The sequence below is a fragment of the Phodopus roborovskii genome, unplaced genomic scaffold (assembly GCF_943737965.1).
Source record: "Phodopus roborovskii unplaced genomic scaffold, PHOROB, whole genome shotgun sequence".
Lineage (NCBI taxonomy): Eukaryota > Metazoa > Chordata > Mammalia > Rodentia > Cricetidae > Phodopus > Phodopus roborovskii.
The window spans coordinates 3,384,486-3,403,810 of NW_026126693.1; the positions used below are offsets into that span (position 1 = coordinate 3,384,486).

Below are 19,325 nucleotides of genomic sequence, written 5' to 3' on the forward strand. Positions count from 1 at the left end.
GGTGAGTCCTGCCTCTGAGGTTCCTGTTCGAGTTGCCACATTTTTCATTTCTAGATCTCCCTCAGTTTGGATTTTTTTTTTTTAATTGATTCTATTTCCACATTCAGGTCTAAAAAGGCTTTATTCATTTCCTTCCTCTGTTTGTGTTTTCATTAATATCCTTAAGGGATTTATTAATTTCCTCTTCAAGGACCTCTGTCATATTCATAAAAGCTATTTTAAGGTCTTTTTCGTGTTTCAGCTATGTTGCAATACTCTGTTGTGGGTGGGTTGATGGGCTATAGGACAGAAATATTGTACTGATTGTTACTGTGTTTTTATACTGGCATTTAGGCATCTGGATTTGGGGTGATTATAATTCTTGATGCCGGATATCTGGTCTTGTCTTTGTTGGGGGTAGGTGTTTTGTTCCTATTTTCTGTTGTCCTCTCTGGTTCTTAGGAGAGGGTGGTAGCTGTGTATTGCCTGGTATGAAGTTTCTTCTGGGATCCTGATAGGTGTGACCACTGGCAGTTCCAGGTAAAATATGTTTCTAGTTAGTAGTGGATATGATGTGCATAGGAGAAGGCAAAAGCCCAGAGGTAGTGGGTCTGTATTACAGGAGTGGCCGTTGGGCTATAAAGGAAGGGAGACAGACTGAGAGGCAGAGGCTATGGCCAGCAGCCACTGGACTATAGCTACTAGAATGGAAATAGGAGGTGAGAGTGCCAGGAGCATACCTGGGTTCGTGCCACCCACATGTGGCCACCACACTGACCTAATAATAATGCTGATTTACCCACTAGACTAGAAAGAAAAATCTTCACAGAAGCCTAGGTAATCACTGAACTTAGTAGTGGGCAGCAGACAGGACTTAGGCTGGCCATGGCTTTAGAATTGCCTCACATCATAAACACAGAGATCAGAGACTTAATCTAACTACAGTCTTAAACAGCACTGAAGAGTTATAGAAGTAAGGCACCTGGCAGCATTCAACAACTGTCATTATCCTACTACCATCTGCTCAGAGATTATCAGACATTCCAAGAGGAGAGCCACCACAATCATGGTGTCTGTACTATAACTGCAGCACTAGGGAGGCAGAGACGAGGGAAAACACGGCCTGTAATGGAGAAAAGAGATAAGCCACTGCAGACTAGACATAGATGTTAGAAGCAATAGAAAAAGAAACCAACACCATAGGTTTTTTTTCCTCGTCTTCCAAAGGTTAAGACCTGCAAAGTATAAAAAAGATGAAAATTAACATCTTTAGAAATGAAAGCTACAGTGTCTGAGATGAAAAGTGCAACAGGCAGAACCAGATGTTACAGAGGAAAAGGCCTGAAGAAGAGTTATTGTAGGGTTATTTCTTGCTATGTGTCTGGAAGACTCTGCAAACTTTGTTACTCCAAGTAGCTGATGGAAAATTTAATGGATGGGGTTTCATTTGGACTAGCTCAAAAAAAATATTTTTTACTGTAATGATTTCTTGTTAAAATACCTTTGGTTCCACTTTGATTGAGAGAAGGTTGAAATATCTGACAGAATTAAAGTATTTATATTTGGAGTAGAATGTTATGTGTTGTTAGGTTTTGTATAGAAATGTGTATGTTAAAAATTATAAAAGTTTAGAATAATGGTTTGTACATTATTTTCTAGCCAACTGGTAAATTTTGTGAGGGACCTGAATTGTCATTTACATCTCTGAAGCTCCCTAACATACTTCATGTGATACATTTGCCAGTGTGTGGTTAGTGTCACTTCTATGAAAGCAATGCCCTCTACCTCAGTGCTAAGCACTTTAGTCTGCTGTCTGAGGTAGGAGTGTTGCCTTGGTGCACATGTAAACAACTTCCTGGACCCTGTCTCCATCTGTTAGCTTGTGCAGGTTAAATCAGGTATGTTTGGAGTTAACTAGAAAGAACTTGGAATTGATGTATCTGGGGAGGTCTCAGTAGGAGACTAGTGAGTAAATAGCAGAGTTAAACCAATGTAGAAAACTGTTCTTCCATTTATTGGGAGGCATACTACCTCAGAATATGGTAGTGTCTCTCTCATTTCTCAGCCCCAGGAAAATTGTCTCCATTTTTAGGTAAAGAGACATATAAAGATAAGGTTTTGGAACCCCAGGTTCCAATGTATTGCAAGACTTTCCTCTGTGGGATTTGTAAACAGTACAAGCTAGAATAGCATGTGCATAGATTCAGGCCAGAGGACCAAGAGCTTTCAGTGAAGTGCCTGTTGACAAGATAGGGTGCCCACAACTAAAGGCAGTTTGCAGCTGTCTTGACTTTGAGTGTGGAAACTAGCTGAGACCTTGTCTGTGTGCATCACCAGCAGCAGCCTTGCTCTTGACCTCTCCTGCTGCAGAAGGAAATGGGGGCATTGGCGTCTCACTCCATAAGACAAACACACTTGAGGCAGGATGAGAGCTGTATATTAAGATAAGGCCCAGGAAAGGCTTCCTGTTGATGATGCTTTGTTATGGGTGCCACACAATGTTCAATACAAAAAGTTAAGGATTTTGTCTTTCCTCCATGTTTGTTTGAGTCACTAGAAAAAGAAATTCTGTATTGTAGAAAAACCATCAGTGCCTGGTCTCTTGGCATACCTATCACATGCAGCATAGGCACTTGTTCTTGGCCACTAAACTGACTTGGTGCAACTTTGTATTTCAGGACTCATGAATCAAGCGAGCAGACATGAAAGGTGGATAAATGCTGTTGCCCCCAAAGGCACTGTAAGTTTTAAACATCAGAGCTGGTTTCAGTCTCTGAAACTGCAGGACTAAGAATGACTTCAGCTGTGTTTATTAATTTTAGTATGGACTAACAGACCTGTGAGTATAAAAGTACAGGCACCAGTATTCATATAAATGTCAAAAACAACAGCATAGCGGGGAATACTGGTGAACTATCTCAGGGGGACTTTTGCAAAATGTGTACTTAGCTGTAGAATTCATTTTCTATTGCTTTATTCCAAATTACAAAACCCCCAAGATATGTTCTAAGACCCCTGGTGACCCACAGACTGTGTCAACTGCTGTACACTGTGTTTTTTCATAGACACATATGCCCACTGAATGCCTTTATGCTCAACTAAGCAGTTATGTTCTCTGGCCAAAACACTTACCATTGTACTTCCAATAGCAAAATAATGGCTTTCTTTTCCCTTCTTTACAACTTCACACAAGTGCACCCACCCTGACTCAGCATATTATTTAGTTTAGTTTTCTTATTAAGTTGAGAACTTTTACTTTCTTCCTTAAAGCATTTTGTGGCTTCTCTTTGTCAGGCCCAATTGCAAGCAATCACTATGATTGTGCTTTAGAGCCGTTACTAAGATAAGGGCTTCTTGAACTCTGCCACTATGACACTACCATGATGGTTGGACAGCCAGGGTGGCTACCGAGTGACTAACAGAGAGATAGTATACTCGCATCTTGAATGATTTCCTCATGCTACTTCAAATGACACATAATTTAAAACATGCAGTACTTATTTCTAGAACTTATCAACTATAAGTTACTGAAGAAATAAAAAGCAAATCCTTGGATGGGAGCAGAAGAACAGTTGTATCACAGATTTAATGACTTTGGGTCACTGTTTTAGCAACTATAAAGTTGGTAATGTTGGCCTTGTGCTGCTCAGTGTCACATAGCTGAAATAAAGATGTTGGCCAGGCTGGGAATATTATCTGGGGACTGTGGTGAGAAATTTCCCAAGTTCCCTCACATTATAAGGAAAAATCAAATTTCTTATACCTGTATGGCATCATTTTCTTGGGCTTCCACAAACAATCACTCCTTCTAAAGACTATCCGCATGCCATCTCCTTCCTCATGTTGGCCCTCTGTCTTCAAGCAAAACAAAGAGTCCTTCTCATGCTCTGAATGTCTGACTTTCTAGTAAACTGGAGAAATCTCTGCTTGGTTGACCAAGATATTTAACATGATTATGGGACTACCACATTGTGTTCACAGCTCCCACTCAAAAGATGACTATGTAAAGGCACCATTGTTGGAGTCATCTTAGGATTGTTGGTATTGTAAAACCCATGGAACTGATTTTCTTGTTGGTACCTCCTATGGCATTGTCTTTAAGTTGTGAATAAAACACTTGTCATGTAGGGGAAGCAAGTGCTTCTGATTTTAGTGTATCTTGTGTAGGTTATGATACACCTCACTAATGGGATGTATGAAGATACAAATATACTTTTATAAGCTGTGCTTTATAGACTTACTTTGTGGATTCAAAACTGAAAAGATCAATTTGTTGGATTAAATATTTTGATTTGGATAAATCAGTGATTAAACACAGATTTCAAGTAAATGTTTCTAATTACAAGTCTCCTTTTATTAATGTCCCATTTCTTTACCTTCTTTCTAATATCTTGTTTGTGAAATAAAATCAGCCTTGTTCTGTGACTATACTGTACTCTTAGAATTCACTCTTATTGCAATCAAAATTTATATGAGATGGAATGTCTTACATGCTGGGATAGTTTGTGTGTAATAATGTGTTAAACTGTTAAGCAAAGGAAATAGTGAGGCTGTAGTGAGATAGTCCTTCTGTGGCACTGACCACGCCCATTGGGGGAAGGAGCCATGGGCGGAAGTGACCTGTGGAAGGAGGTCAGAGAGAGAGCCGGGAAAAGCTCTCTTGCTGGCGTGACTCGGACAGGAGAGCATCGGGTTGAATTTCCTGGTGTTCATCTGTCTAGGTTGTAAGTTATTTCTCCCTGAATAAACATCTATTTGGCCTATTTGTTTATCCTGATCCTTATTTAACCGCGATATGAGGCAGTAAGGCAATTTTTATATTTTTTCACTCTGAGACAATTAGAAAAACATTTCATGACTAAAAATGAAGTTGATAAAAAGTAGCCAACAACAGCCCAAAAGGTCATGAATTAGAATTCAGCTAAGAATGCTTAAAGTTATTAGTGGAATTATATATACTGGCTTCCTTGCATAGCTTGCTTTTCTAATTCCTACTCCTTCCATCCCATTTCTGTAGCCCTCAGGATGAATGAACAGGCCTCTCATTCCTGGTTTTAAAAAGACATTAAGAGTTTGGTCATAGCTGGGAGGTGGTGGTGTACACCTTTAATCCCAGCACTCGGGAGGTAGAGACGGGCCAATCTCTGTGAGTTTGAGACCAGCTTGGTCTATAAGAGCGAGTTCCAAGACAGGATCCAAGACCACAGAGAAACCCTGTCTTGAGAAACAAAAAACAAAACAAAGAGTTTGGTCATAGACTTTGATGATTCCCCCATGGAAGGCCTCACCCTCCCTGGGGAGCCAGTGGGCGGCATGGGAAGATGGGAGGGAAAGGAAACTTGGATTGATATGTAAAATAATATTATTTCTAAATTTAAATATATATATATATATATTTATATATACACACACATATATACATATATTAGTTTGGCCTTTCCTTGGCCTGCAATTCCCCGTGAGGATGTCTCTCTTTGGAAGCCAGCTGCCTCTTTTATGTCTCCTAGCTGTGTACATGAAACACTCGGGTCAGACTTCTGAAGCCAGCTCTCATCAGCTGCCACAGACCTCCAAATTTAGTTAAAAGTCTCACTCTTATCGTAGTCATTTGGCTCATATCTTAAGACTTGCTGTTTAACAGATTCCCTTGCTCTTGACTCCCATGAGCCCATCTACCGCTGATTTCAAAAACATTCAAAAAGAGGAAGGGACACTATTTAAAAGCACTTAACTGATACAGAATACTCAATAATACAGTGTAAAGCCTTTCAAGACTTTAATATCCTTGAAATGTTTTAACTTCATTTCAATTTTGTAAGTCAATAGGCTAACCTAATTTAAGAAATAAGTGACTGAGTAAATAGGCAAAGACTGACCTAATGTCATTGACACAGTTTGTGTGTAGCAGTCAAAAAAAGACCTCCCTCCTGTTCTGGCAGCATCAGATCCCAAGTGGTAATGATAAACGATCGAGTAATGGTAAAAACCCATGATAGAAGCATATTAAATTAGTTTTCAATATTAATTAAAGGCCAGTTCTTCATAGAAACAAACTGGAAGGTGCTTTGTGTGTCTTCTTGGCATTTCAGAGTAAATTTCCTGTGTAGCCAGCTATGACAAGACCTGAGGTGTCACAGGAGCTCCCTTTCTGGTCACACTGCTCGTTTCTCTCTCATTTGCTTCTGTTGAGTTTTGAATCTAGGGCTGACTTTTAGTTCTTTATTGTCAAATGTCAGGAAATTACAAGAAAGCTTCTTTGCCTCTGAGATGTATGTTCCTGTCATTTATAAACAAGCTTTACACATCCTCAGAGTCATCACCTGGTTCCAGAGCTGGCTAGTTTTTGTGACTGTGGCCACTTTCTTTTCCTGTCTGGAGAGTAATTCCTACTTGTTAAAAGGAAAAAACAGAAAAACCAAAAGCTGTTTCTTTCCAATCTGTTCCCTACATTGTAACCTTGGATCTGATCATCTCATCTAAACTCAGTTTGCTTAGAGCTGGAGAGATGGCTTAGTGGTTAAGTCTTTACTGGCCTTAAAGACTCAGGCTTGGTTCCCAGCCCCTACATAGCACTCATGTCATCTGTAACACAAGTTCCAGGCCTTTGTGGACTCCTACACACACACAGACTCACACAGGCACACATACATTAAGTAAGTAGATGTTTAAAAATAACTTGATCAGGTTACCTTGGGTCTCATTAGATAAAGTTGACCTTTGCCTTTGAAGTAAGAAGCAGAGGCATGCTGCTTTTTTGGTGTGTTGTTATTGGGAGCCAACAACTAACAATATTAACATCAAGTGAAGAAACACTGTCAGTCCCAGAACTTTTGTTTTTCTTATTTGAGTTTGGAGTCTGGATTTTCCTCGTCACTGCTGAATGCCTCTTTGACTATCAGTTCTGTGTAATTTCTGAGATGTATTCTAGTGTGAGTCCCTGCAAGAGGATTGCCTTCAGAATCGTAGCCAAACCAACGTGGAGGGTTGTCGGAGCTATATTCCTGATGCTGGACCACAGAGGACATCCTGTGAGCTGCTGCCCTGCAACAACAGTGCTAAACATTAGTGAGCTGCACAAGGAACCCCCCAGTTTTCAAATTACTGAGTTTGGAATTGAAAACATATATCACTAATCACATTCAATGCTGCTAGGGAAAGTTGGGAATTGTGCAAAAATCAGAAACTCCAGACAGAAGTATCTGTAGTTCAGCCAATTACAGCTTACCAGGATATATGTCCTTATACATGCCAAGAGGCAGGAACACTGAAGTCATTTACAGTGCTTTTGAGTAAGCGCTCAGCCTCATGTATCTCCAGTTTCTTTGATGAAGGAACATGATCCACCCTCCCTGTGAAGACTGATGTGTCAGAATAGACCTTGTCACCAGAGTTCACAGACCCATAAGTTTTCTAAAGATCCATGTAGTTTTGTCTCCAGTATATATTTTTCTTGGAAGGTTGTGACTCAGAGGTTCACAGCCAGGTGATTAAAAATATTGTTAGACTTACTTAGGAAGAAATAAGGAAACAAAGTACACACACATATTCATGTGCATACATAAAGACATACACACATTTCCTCTTGATGAACAGAGATGCAAAAATTATCAACATAATATGTATAGTTAAATCCCTCAACACATTAAAAATATCATATACTATGATCAAGGTGGTTTCATTGCAGTGATATAAAGATGGCATAACACATGCAAACCGATAAATAACACAGGGCATAAAAAGACTCAGAAAACACATGATTATTTTAGTAGGTGCATATCTGGCCTTTGACAGCATTAAGTATGCTGTCATTTATGATAAAGTTTCAAAAAATGACTAAGGACACATCTATAGACATAATAAATCTATACATGACAACCCATAACAAACACACTAATTATAGGAAACATTTCCTCTAAACTAAGAAGTGAGACAATAGTGTCCACTCTCGTCACTCTTATTATCATGTTTAAATTCTTAGCCAATGCAGTAAGACAAGAAAAAGAGATGAAAGGAATACAAAGAGAAAAAGAGAATCAAATTATCTGCAGACAAAATGATCATGCACTAAAAGACACTAGTGACTAGTGACTCTTCTCAAAAACTCTTAAATAGGTAGGATGAAATTAAAGTTTTCATTTAGAATAGAAACCAGGATTTTTTTTATGCAGTGAAAACTAAAATAATGAAGAAAACTGCACCAAGGCTGCTGGCGTTGACTCTGATACAAGGACACTACATTCAGAGACAGCAGTGTCCTTGACTTTCAGGGAAAGGATATGCAAGGGACTTGAATGTTGACCAGATTATATGTAACCTGCGGTTTCTGAAAGCACTGGTTTTAAAGAATTGTGACTAGTTGATATGAAGCTAAGTATTCATTGCTAAGTTTGGGAATGTGCAATTAGTGGGCTATGTGGTACAGTTCTTTATTCAGCTACAAGCTAGAGTAAATTTCATGGTCCTTGAATTTTTTTTAAGTTTTAGACTCTATAAAAGTTGAGTGCATTATGCAATGTATTGGTTATCCATCTTGTCACATGACAAGAGGTTCTGTAAAAATTGTATTAAAAACTTAATGAAAAAAAATCCTGAGAAGGAAGTTACTGCTGACCTGGTACAGAGAAATGAGTCTGTTATTACTGTGGCATGTAGTGTCACAGGAAAAGAGTGATAGTAAGCCAAGCATTTATCCACAACCATAGGAAGGGCAGAGTGGAACATGCATTTCTCTAAACAACTAATTAGTGGGTCCAGTCCATGGCCCAAACAAAGAGCAGCAAGGCTTTGGAAGGAGATCCACTTCCCCTAGGTGCAAGTTCTTCCAATCTGGGGTGGATGGGCTGCTTTACTCGGGGAGATGGACTGAGTGGACTATACAGTTCAGCAGTAGAGCTAGAGCTAAGTGACAAGGGGCAGAATTAATTTTGGCTGCCTGCTTGACCACAGAGAGGGAGGTGCTGAAAGTGAAAGACCTCTGCAAAAAGGAATATAAAACTATGAAGTTCATTTTAGAAGGGCATCCCAGGTTCAACTCAGAATGGTGGTTTCAGTTAGTCAAAATATAAATGGTGTAGCCACGTGCCATGCTATCCTCGTATTTCCAAGCCCTTTCATAGCCAACTGCCTACTCACCCAGAAATGGACCTGCAGAATCGCATCTTGAGGACCCGGAGTTGCTTGCAGCCAATTTGAAGGTCCTGAAGGATCTGATCTGTAAGTAGGATACAGCCAGAGATATCCAAAATGTGCAGATAATGGCACTTTGCAGATAATGTCTCCAATCCTCCATCAGTAATCTGCACATACAGCCAAAATAAGTAGCAGTTATTGTGCAACTGTCTCTTTCTCAAAGAAGAACAGTATTTTAATTTAGGATGCTGTAATAAAATATGGTAGATTAGGTGGCTCAAACACCAAGTGCCTATTTCTTATCATTCTGAAGCCTGGGAAATCCAAGAACAAGATGGCTACACATGCAGTGTCTGGTGAGGTACAGGTTTGCCAATGTCTGCCTCATATCATGCTCTTCATGGCATAGAGAACTCCAGCCTCTGCCTTTTCTTATAAGGACATGTCCCCACAATAGCAGTTTCATGACCTCTTCTAAACCTATTTACCTCCCAAAGGTCCCACTTTGTGACACTGTTATGTGGACAGTTGGACATTGGTGGCCAGTGGCAGGGAAGGACACAAGCAATTGGCCAAGTTTATCCTATGATCGGCCAAGTTTGTGGCTTAACTACTTTCAAATAAGATTGGAAGAGTGAAATACCTGCCTCATGTGACACCAGGAGGATTTATGCATCCTCTGGTCTGGATGAGAAACACTGTCAAATTCTCTGTAGTAGTTAATACCTATTGTGCCATTGTGAGGAAGTGAGGAAATTCTTAGAACAGCAGTGGGACTGTCCATGCTTGAAGTCCTCTGTAAAGCTTTACCAGTTTGGAAAAGTATGCCCAATACATGGAATTGCAGAGCTGCTGACATACACGCCCTAAAGTCCATCTCCGTACAGCATTGGGTTTCTGTGAGAAAGATCTGAACATCTACAATAGGTCATATGTAAGAATGAGTGGCCTGGTTCTGGAAGGATAGCAGTAGGTGTGAGACAAGAGGGAGATGGACAGAAGCCACAGACAGTGACAGTGCAAGTCCTGCTCAGACAAATCTTGGCCAGTGTTCCACCATCCTACAAGTCTGCCCAGCTGTCCTGCAGAGGTAATTCAGCCCCGTCACTAGTTTATTTCACTGACTTGGCTTTTGATTTATGGATGAACTGGAACTTGTGCAGAGTAAATTAGATTACTCTCCCCAAAGAAATTTTCCAACTGGATTTAATTTTCTACTTTATATATGAACATTCAAAAAAAATAACACTATGAGGCTCAGCTTAACCTAAAGTTAAGAGAATTATGCAGAAAAACCCTTTGGTTTGATATGCATACTTTTTTAAGTATGGGGGAATAGATGCTGTCATTGTCTAGGCATTTCCCTGTTTCTGGAACATGCTTGGAACCAAGGCTCAGAATTGTAACTTGTTCTCACAAAAATCCCTTACACTTCCTTGCCATGCTATACGAGTCTCTACAGACCTAATATCATTGAAAACAGAAACCTTCAGCATTATAGGACAGTGAGGTGATGGGACAGTCCAGGCAGGTGGGGCTTTAGAGTAGAAGGGTTTCACCTGGAGCCCTGAAAAGGAGCCCTCATCTGTAGTTTGGAAGCTCCATGTGTCCAATAGGGAGGTGATGTCTGGGGGGTTATGACTCAAGGGCTGGAAACTGGGGGCGGAGATGAGTTGGCTAGTATTCCCAACTCTCAGATACAAGATCCTGGCCTTGGCTCACTACACAGATTGTTATTTCCAACACATGTCCCTCTAAGTCTCTGAAAAGCTTTTGGTTTCTTTAAAATATTTCCTATTTTGGAAGAAATATAAGCTCATTGCCTTAAAAATTAGTAAAGGAGAAACAATTACAAATGTGTCACCTTAAACCATAACTACTTTTGAACATTCTACAGCATGTCTTAAGTTCTGGGAAATTTGAAAAAGGTTTCAACATGCTAGATAACAACACTACCATCATCTGCTTGAGCTCTTGTTTCTTGGGATGTGTTGCTGGCCTAGAACTAACTCAGGGAGCCTGAGGGAGGGCAATGCTATGTCCAATCAAAGAACTCCCTCTCAGCTGAGGACTCATACACAGGCAGCTCAAAATGGAGCCATGGCTACATGGACAACCTTGCACAGCCACTAGTAGAAGCCAGGTGACACCGGCTCAGACTGCTGGCCCATTGGATTGTGAGCAAATAAAATGAGACAGATTGAGAATGTCCACTGCTTTTGCAAAGGACCTGAGTTTGGTTCCCAGAACCCATATCAGGCTGCTTACAACTGCCTGTAATTCTGCTCCAGCAAGAATCCAACACCTTCGGCCTCTGTGGGCACTGCGCTCAAATGCACATGCGCACACTGAAACATACATGCACATAATTCAAACTCAAATCTTTTTTTTTTTAAGTTTAAAAAGCTGTGAGTTGTCTAAGCCATCCATTTTGGGAGGGGGTGATTGGCTGCAGTAACATATTATATACACTATCCAACATTACATGTCAGGCATTCCATGCTGATATAGTGTTTTAAAAAATCCATTGATCATTTTTATAACCATTATAAAACCTCTAACTGACTTATGACCATGTTGAAATCTCTAAACTGAAAGAATTTCTAAGATTCCCCTTCCTGAGGGTTCCATAACTTTCTGAAACAGTGCCATCAGCTATGGACCAAGTGTTCAAATACATAACCCTGCAGGGGATAGTCCACATTCAAACCACAGCTCCTCCGCTGTGTTCGCATGCCTAGCAGTCTCCCAGTTGGTGTTGGCTTCATCCGGGTCCCTTCTTTTTCTCATGGTTAGCTCTAAAAGCATACATAACAAGACTATAAGGGTACAGCATCCTGAGCTGAGGGACTCGTTGGACACCGTGGGTCCTGCTCCAGTCCCCTTGCAAACAAGATGCCTCTCAGTGATTTAGCATGTCATTTGCCCCTTTGGTGTAAAATCCAGGGTTAGGGCTCAGGTGCTGCTCTCTGGAGTTCCTCGGCCACAGTATGAGGGAGACTCTTCCAGTCTGACACTTCTCCTGGGCTTTGGAATACTGACCCTGTTTGTCCTTTCCTATCTATCTGCAAATCATACTTCATTACCCCTTTGCCTGGTTGAGATTTTTTTTCCCTCAAAGATGAATTGCATAAATATTTCATTGTTGTCATTTGATTTCTCTCTTTTCCCCTTATTCTTCCTTTATAATTACTAACTTTACCTCAAGCCACTGTCATGGTCATCAGAGGTGACAACAAAATCACTGCTAAGAACATGGCTAAGGCCTTTGCATTGGGCCCATGGCAGTCAACTTTCTTCCCAGTCTCTGGCATTTTCTTTCCTTGGCTGGCATCACAGTGCTATAGAGATGAGGGCCCAGCACTACTGACTGACCTAGAGGTGAGGGATACTGAAAAAAAGCTAGCCTTCCCAGAGACAGGTAAAACATATCAAAATTCACCTGTGGCCCCTCAAATGCAATGTAGGTAGAGTAAAATGAGGCAAAGTGAAGCAAGTAAGGACCATTCAGATCGGCCCAAATAAGTATACTTTCCTTTCCTGAATCAGGGCACATATGTGACTTAACTAGCACTGCCTGGAAGGGAAAGCCAAGCCCGGTGTCTTATTCTGGGGAGATCTATTCCACTTCCCTTCATTCCCCACATGTTAAGTATGGAGTAATGCAGTTAATGTTAATTTATCCAGGTCAGATCTCTAGATGCAAGGGACAATTCCTTAGTTTATAGAGGAATTCTGTTTCTTTGCAAAAGGAATCTTCCTCTCTCTTTCCTGTGCTCTTTAGAGCCTTTTCTTCATGCAGGGCTACCTCTCTTCCTTTGTTAGCGAGCTGCTAGAAAGCCTCCCTCATCTTCCTCTGCCTTACCCTATCTATAGCTGGAGTAGTTCGACATGCAACATGCAGAGTCAGGTGGCAACTGTAGCTGGGGTGCAAGCTTCTTGACAGTGCTTGCTTCCTTCCAGAACCAGGTGACATGGGCCAGAAAAACATCCACTATTAAAAGAGACCTTGTAGTTGGGCCTGGTAGTACATACCTGTAATCTCAGCACTATGAAGACTGAAGCAGGAAAATTGTGTCAAGGTCAGGGACAGCCTGATCTTACTGATAAGGTCCAGGCTAGCCTGTATTTTACCCTAACAGTTTTCCTATAAACTTTCTGGCTTAGTTTGTTCTGGCTTACCACATCTTTTCCCCTCCCGTCTCCTCCTCTGTATCTGATGCATTAGTGTGGAAGATTTGGGAGGTTCCAGAATCACCTCCACTCCACTCAAGCCAACAGTAAAGCATCTGAATTTGTAGCCCAGCAAGGGTGCACAGCTCCTGAGAACTGGGGTGATACTGTTTCAAAAAACAAAACAAAAAAAGAACAAAACAACAAACAAACAAAAAGAAAAAACCAGTGGGTGTGCATAGCAGAACACGCTTTAAACAGCTTGTGATTCCCAAGCATTTTTAAGGTTTCTATTCTCTTCCTTCTGCATATTTTGCCAACTCCAGCTTCTCCCTGGTAACAAGTTTGGATATTTAATCTTCTGTGTAGGGACTTCCTTGCTGATCTGGTAACACTTGGCTGGTCATTTGTGGTTAGCAGTGGAGGGCCAGCTTCTGAGTGGAAGCTGAGTGTGCAGTGTGTGATCTAAGAGGGTGTAAGAGTGTCCAGTCTTTCACTGGGCAGGCGGGGTCTCTATGGAAGAGGCCTCTATCTCCTGCCTGAGGAGAGTTCTGGCAGGCACATTCTTGATGCAGAGTAAGAAGGAAAAGTGCCAGTGTGTCTGCTATCTGTGTTCAGGGACCTCATTTTCCCTTTTATGTTTGTGCCCAAACTCGCAGTTAAACATGCCATTTCCCTGCACAGAAGCCTTCCCCTCCTTTACCATTGCCAGATAATGGCAATTTTGCTCTCCAGGGGACATTTGGCAGTATTTGCGACATTCTTGGTTTTCAAGATGTGAATGGGCGGGGGGAGGGGGGGGCATATACTAGGGTGTTAGCTATCCAGTGATGACAGCATAACCGGCCCTCCTTGCAAAGAACTGCCTTGTCTGGGGCTTCAGGGCTGTCAAGGTAGAGAAAGATGGGTTGAAAAAAATGAATGTCTATGTTTCTGGTTTGGGCAAGGAGAAAAACCCAGAGGTGTGGGGCACAGGGACCTGGGCCTCTGCTCCTCTAGAATGCCTAACTAGGACTTTACTTTAGCCCCCTCACAGCACAGTCCCTTCAGAAGTCTGTGGAGCTGAGAGCCCATTGTATGGATCAGATGTACCCAGCCTTCTCTGCCCTGGCATGGGGATCAGAGCTGTCTCAGCTCACCTAAATTTGTTCACCTACTTTCAAGTTCTCACAATTTTGTTGCCTGTTTCATTTCCTGGTTTTCTTTTCCAAATGGGCCCTCACTATTCAGCTGCAATTGTGATAGGGTTTCAAGAGAAGTTATATGTGCATATTTGATCTGCCATATTAATGCAGACTCAGGTTTCTATAAGACAAAAGAAAGTAAGTTATATTGTACTTTGAAATTATTACTCCATCTTTTAAAACAAACAAAACACAAACCTTCTGGAACCATTTCTGACATTTTGGTACACAGGAAAAAAAAAAACTGAAAAAATAAGTATTAAGCGCCAGCAATTTGTGTTCTCTGATGGTATGGCAGTGGCCGTTAAACTCCCCACAGCATTTTTATAGTCAGAGTTTATAATGAGCATTATTTCCTGCATAAGTGTCAGGAAAGTTGTCAGATACTCAAATTAAGACTGAAGATGACACCGTGCCTTTTTGTTGAAATACAGAGACATGTCTAACTACCCCACTGGGAATGCCTAGAAACTTAAACATTTACTTCACATGCTGTTTGGTATTTACTAAGGCCCAAACTCAGTGAAGTTATGTGTCAACACACAGTCTTTTTTGTTGTTGTTGTTCAGGAGACATGCAAATTGTTTCTGTCCAGTAGAAACTCTCACCCAAGGTTTTGTCTCTATTGGCCCGTAGGATATTAACCAATGTTAGATCTATTATGAGACCCATAATTCTTTCTTCAGTTCCTACCCAGTTTTTCTAATGCTGTATGCCATGACTTTATTATGTTGCTGATTCTCTAATTAATGAATTAAATGAATTATGTTTGCATGAGAATAATGTTTTGGATGTTTTTAAATTCTGCTTTGGCACAAATAAAATGCTAGAGCTTTTTCCAGTTTGGAGATGGGAAAAAGCTTCCAGTGATTTCCACCAGCCATAGCAGAAACAAATGTGATTCAAGGGCAAGTCCAGCCCCTGCCTGCTGCCCTGCCTGGTACCACTGTCGGGCACTGCCCTTTAACTTGTCTAAGCTCCAGCTGCCATGCATACCTTTGGACATCCTGCGATGTTGAGAGACGTGATCTGAGTGCAGAAAATGGCTACTGTTTTTATAATGTCATCTGACAGATGGGGACAGAAGGAGATATCCAAGTGTTCCAAGTTCAGCGAGGTTTTACAGTATGTCTGGAAGAGATTCCAAGGTCAAAGGTTTGTTGTTTTGTCTGTCTGAAACCACCTCACCTAAAGTGGCTTATTTAGTATACATTTGGGCCCCTTAAATATAGATTTTGCCATGAACAAAGTAAAGCATTACATCCAAAAGATATTCAAATTCCTGCTAGCAAATCCAGTTTTTCACCGCTGATGAAATGTGATTGTCATATCAGAAATGGCAGGGTACATTCATCCAAATGAGTGGAGGAAAAGGGTGTGGATGTGAGAGTAGGTGGCACATAGGTTAGGGGGTAGTGGAAAGAGCACAGTCATTTACTTCCTTTCTGCCATGTACAACCTCTGAGCATTAACAAACTTTGTCTTTTTTGCAGCCCCAGTTCTTCTAAGTAGGACAGATAATACCTAGAGCATAGCATTGTTCTGAAATGTCAGCGTGGTCATATGTCACAGAGCTGTTCACTGCTTCCCTGTAGCAATAGCAATGGGGTGGAAGCATCCTATATGGTAGATGGATGATAAAGAATGGTACACAGACACCATGGGATTTTGTTGATCTATTACACACACACACACACACACACACAATCACAATCACAATCACAAAATTGTCATGGAAATGGATGAAGCTGGGAGGTATTATATTGAGCACATAATCTCATCTGTGGATCCTAGCTTATAATGTCTGCCTATATTTAAATAAGTGGAGGTGAGACTTGAGGCTGTGGGGTAGGGGTGGGTAGAATGATACAAGGACAGAGAGGAGACAGGGAAGAGAATCAAAAAAACAAATTTTGCTTAAAAGTCCCATACTGAAACCTAAACTGTCCATGCTAATTTACTAATTTAGAAAGACTTTATGACTCTGCAGATATTATATAAGAACAAAGTAAGGAGCTGGGGAGATGGCTCAGCAGGGGAACAGAAGCTGGTTCCCAGGACCCAGGCCAAGCAGTTCCCGCACAACATCACAAAGTCCAGCTCCAGTGGACCTGAGGCCCTGATGCCCTCTTTTGGCCTCTGTGGGCACCCAAACACACACACACACACACACACACACACACACAGAGAGAGAGAGAGAGAGAGAGAGAGAGAGAGAGAGAGAGATGAGGTAGAGTAAATAAAAGTAAAATCTTTAAAAGAAAAATAATATTTAAAGAACAAAATGATCAACAAAAATAAAATTTCTGAATGTAAAAACATAATAGTAAATCAAGACAAGAAGAAATCAGATGCCATGACTAATTTAAACTAATACAAGAGAAGTCCCTCCTCACCACTGTCACCATGACAACTGTCAGTCATTCCCAGGGTTTTGCATTATTGCCAAGAGGCTCAGGTGCATAGAGTACTAAGTCAGAATACACAGCACTTTACCATTACTTGAGTATTAGATTTGGGACCTCCACTGGCTTCCTAGTGACAGCTCTTGTTTCTGTGAGAGTAGATGACCATTGGGCTACATACCAGTTTTGCTGTCAGGACTGAGGAAGGACTTGAGTGTCGGGTCAGCTCATGGTGACTAAGCTGACTCTAACAGAGTGTGCCTCTCTCCCTGTGCTTCTGCTATCTGTTTGTTTCTAGAGCTGAGGATGAGGGAGAGCTAGGACGCAGTTACAGACAAGGAGGATTGACAGCAGACAGTCTAGCAAGGCACCCAGGACTGGAACTGTGGCATCACTCGGAGGGCCAGGAGCCTAGCTCTGATGCTGTATAATCTCTGTGTGCAACCACCTCCTGAAGGATGGTTACACACATTACATGTATATGTGTGTATGTATGTATAATATGGTAAGTTTCATACCGCATACAGTATTATCTGAGAGGTACTGTGTGGCATATAGTAAGCACCTCATAAAGCTAGTGCTTGCTTTAGTATGCGTGCACCCAGACAAGATTAACTTAATTCATAGTCAAGGATAGCATGCCAAGTTTTTGTTTATTGTTTTTTTTTTGTTGTTGTTTTGTTTTTCAATGTAGGAGGGGAAAGGTCAACTGATGATTGCTATAGTTAATGGTAACATCATTGTGTTTGTTTTTGTTGCTGTGATAAAAAACTGACCAAAACTACCCAAAGGCAGAAGGGTTATTTCATCTTACAGCTTCAAGATCATCCCTAGAGCAACACCGACTACTGCCTTACTCTCCACAGCTTCCTTGTCCAGGACCACCTACCCAAGGGTGCACTGCCTTCCCACATCCATCGTTAGAGAATGTCCCACAGACTTGGCTCATAGGCCAATCTGAGGAGACGTTTTCTCAATTAAGGTTCCCTCTCCTGAAATGACCCAAGCTCTTGAGAAGCTGACAAAAACCTAAGCCACATTGTCATATACAGTTGAAAATTATAAGTGGATTTGAAAAGTTCTTACCACAAAAGAAGTGTATGAGAGGACAAACACTTGAATAGCCACTCCACAATGTATGCCTGCATCCATGGACTGTGGTGTACTACCAGTTTTGACAGTTGAAACCTTTAAATCCATTGAAAAAGACTAAAGGTTAACTGCTGGTAGTATGTGTGTGACACCACTGAAAATAAATGTATGCTTGCAGAGAGAATACAGTCTTGGCATTTACCCTTTTCTGACCGCAGCAGCCAACAGTGATGACAGACCTCATGCAGAACTTGGATTTTCCATGGGGCTCAGCACTTTCTGTGCCTGACTCACCCTGGGTTGTGACTAACTTTACATGGGAATTTGTCATGTCTAGAACCAAGTGATGCCAGGAATCAGAAGGGGTCACTGTTCAGAGATACAAGGGTTGCTGTCACCGGTGATGAACAAGCTCGGGGAACACCAGGTGGTACAGAGGGAATCCACCTTTGACTGGAGTCAAGGGCCTTGTCTCTGAGAATGCAGTGAGCTACCCATTCACAACAGTACAATCTCAGTAAATACTGGGATGTGGACTGGTGCTATCTAAGTGTCTTCCAGAAAATTGTATACTTTACTAATACAAGAATTTTGATTTTTCAAGCTGTGGGGTAATATTGTTTCCTCTTAGAGAATGGGCAGAGAGCAAGAACAAGAGACAAATCACATCACAGTTTTTGAACTGTGAGAGGCTGATGGGATGATTCAATGGTATAGGTGATTGTTGTACAAGCCTAATGGTCAGTGTTCAATAGCCAGGACCGCAGTAGAAAGAGAGAACAAATTCCTCAAAGTTGACCTCTGACCATACACATGCTGTGGCACACCATGTACACACAGAGAGTAATAATAATAATACAAAATTTAGGACTTTGAAAGCTGGCTAGCTCTAAAGGGAGATGCAAGGCACCTCTTCAGTCCCAACTGCCAATGTTTTTGGACTGTGAGTCAGTTCCCTGTTGTAATTTATGAAAAGTATTTGAAGTATTTGAAGCTGAAATATTTGAAGATTTTTAAATTCAATAACTTTGAAAGTGATTTTAAAGTCTGATACATTCACAGCTGCATCCCCAGACATGGAAATTCTGAGACAAAAAAGATTGGTGCAGGGTTTATGCTAAATTGGTGGCTAGTCTGTGAGCTAAAGTCCGTAATTCATCTTTTCCTCAGAGCCCTGTAAGTCACCCTGAGTCCCTAAGTCTGCATGTGCCTCCATGCAGTCACTCGTGAAGTCCCCTCCTCTCCACAGACAAGTGTCAGGTGCCCTGCTGGCTCCACAGCTGCCTCAGTCACTCACATGTCAATCTCATGATCCCTTTTTCTTGGAAAATGTAACTCTACACTTCTTCCCAGCCAGTCTCTT

General features: G+C 41.3%; 2 protein-coding genes across 2 annotated transcripts in view; one reads left to right on the plus strand and one right to left on the minus strand.

The window, feature by feature from the left end:
• Fam185a (family with sequence similarity 185 member A) overlaps positions 1–4,324 on the plus strand; it is a 39,068-nt gene extending 34,744 nt beyond the window's left edge. Inside the window, exon 8 of the mRNA XM_051174819.1 lies at positions 2,658–4,324. Coding sequence (XP_051030776.1) covers positions 2,658–2,770 — 113 coding nt within the window. The 3' untranslated portion in view covers positions 2,771–4,324. The remainder of the gene's footprint in view (positions 1–2,657) is intronic.
• Positions 4,325–6,742: 2,418 nt separating this feature from the next.
• Fbxl13 (F-box and leucine rich repeat protein 13) overlaps positions 6,743–19,325 on the minus strand; it is a 202,378-nt gene continuing 189,795 nt past the window's right edge. Inside the window, exons 19-21 of the mRNA XM_051174812.1 lie at positions 15,462–15,596; positions 9,112–9,275; positions 6,743–7,020 (exon numbers count right to left, since the gene is read on the minus strand). Coding sequence (XP_051030769.1) covers positions 6,819–7,020; positions 9,112–9,275; positions 15,462–15,596 — 501 coding nt within the window. The 3' untranslated portion in view covers positions 6,743–6,818. The remainder of the gene's footprint in view (positions 7,021–9,111; positions 9,276–15,461; positions 15,597–19,325) is intronic.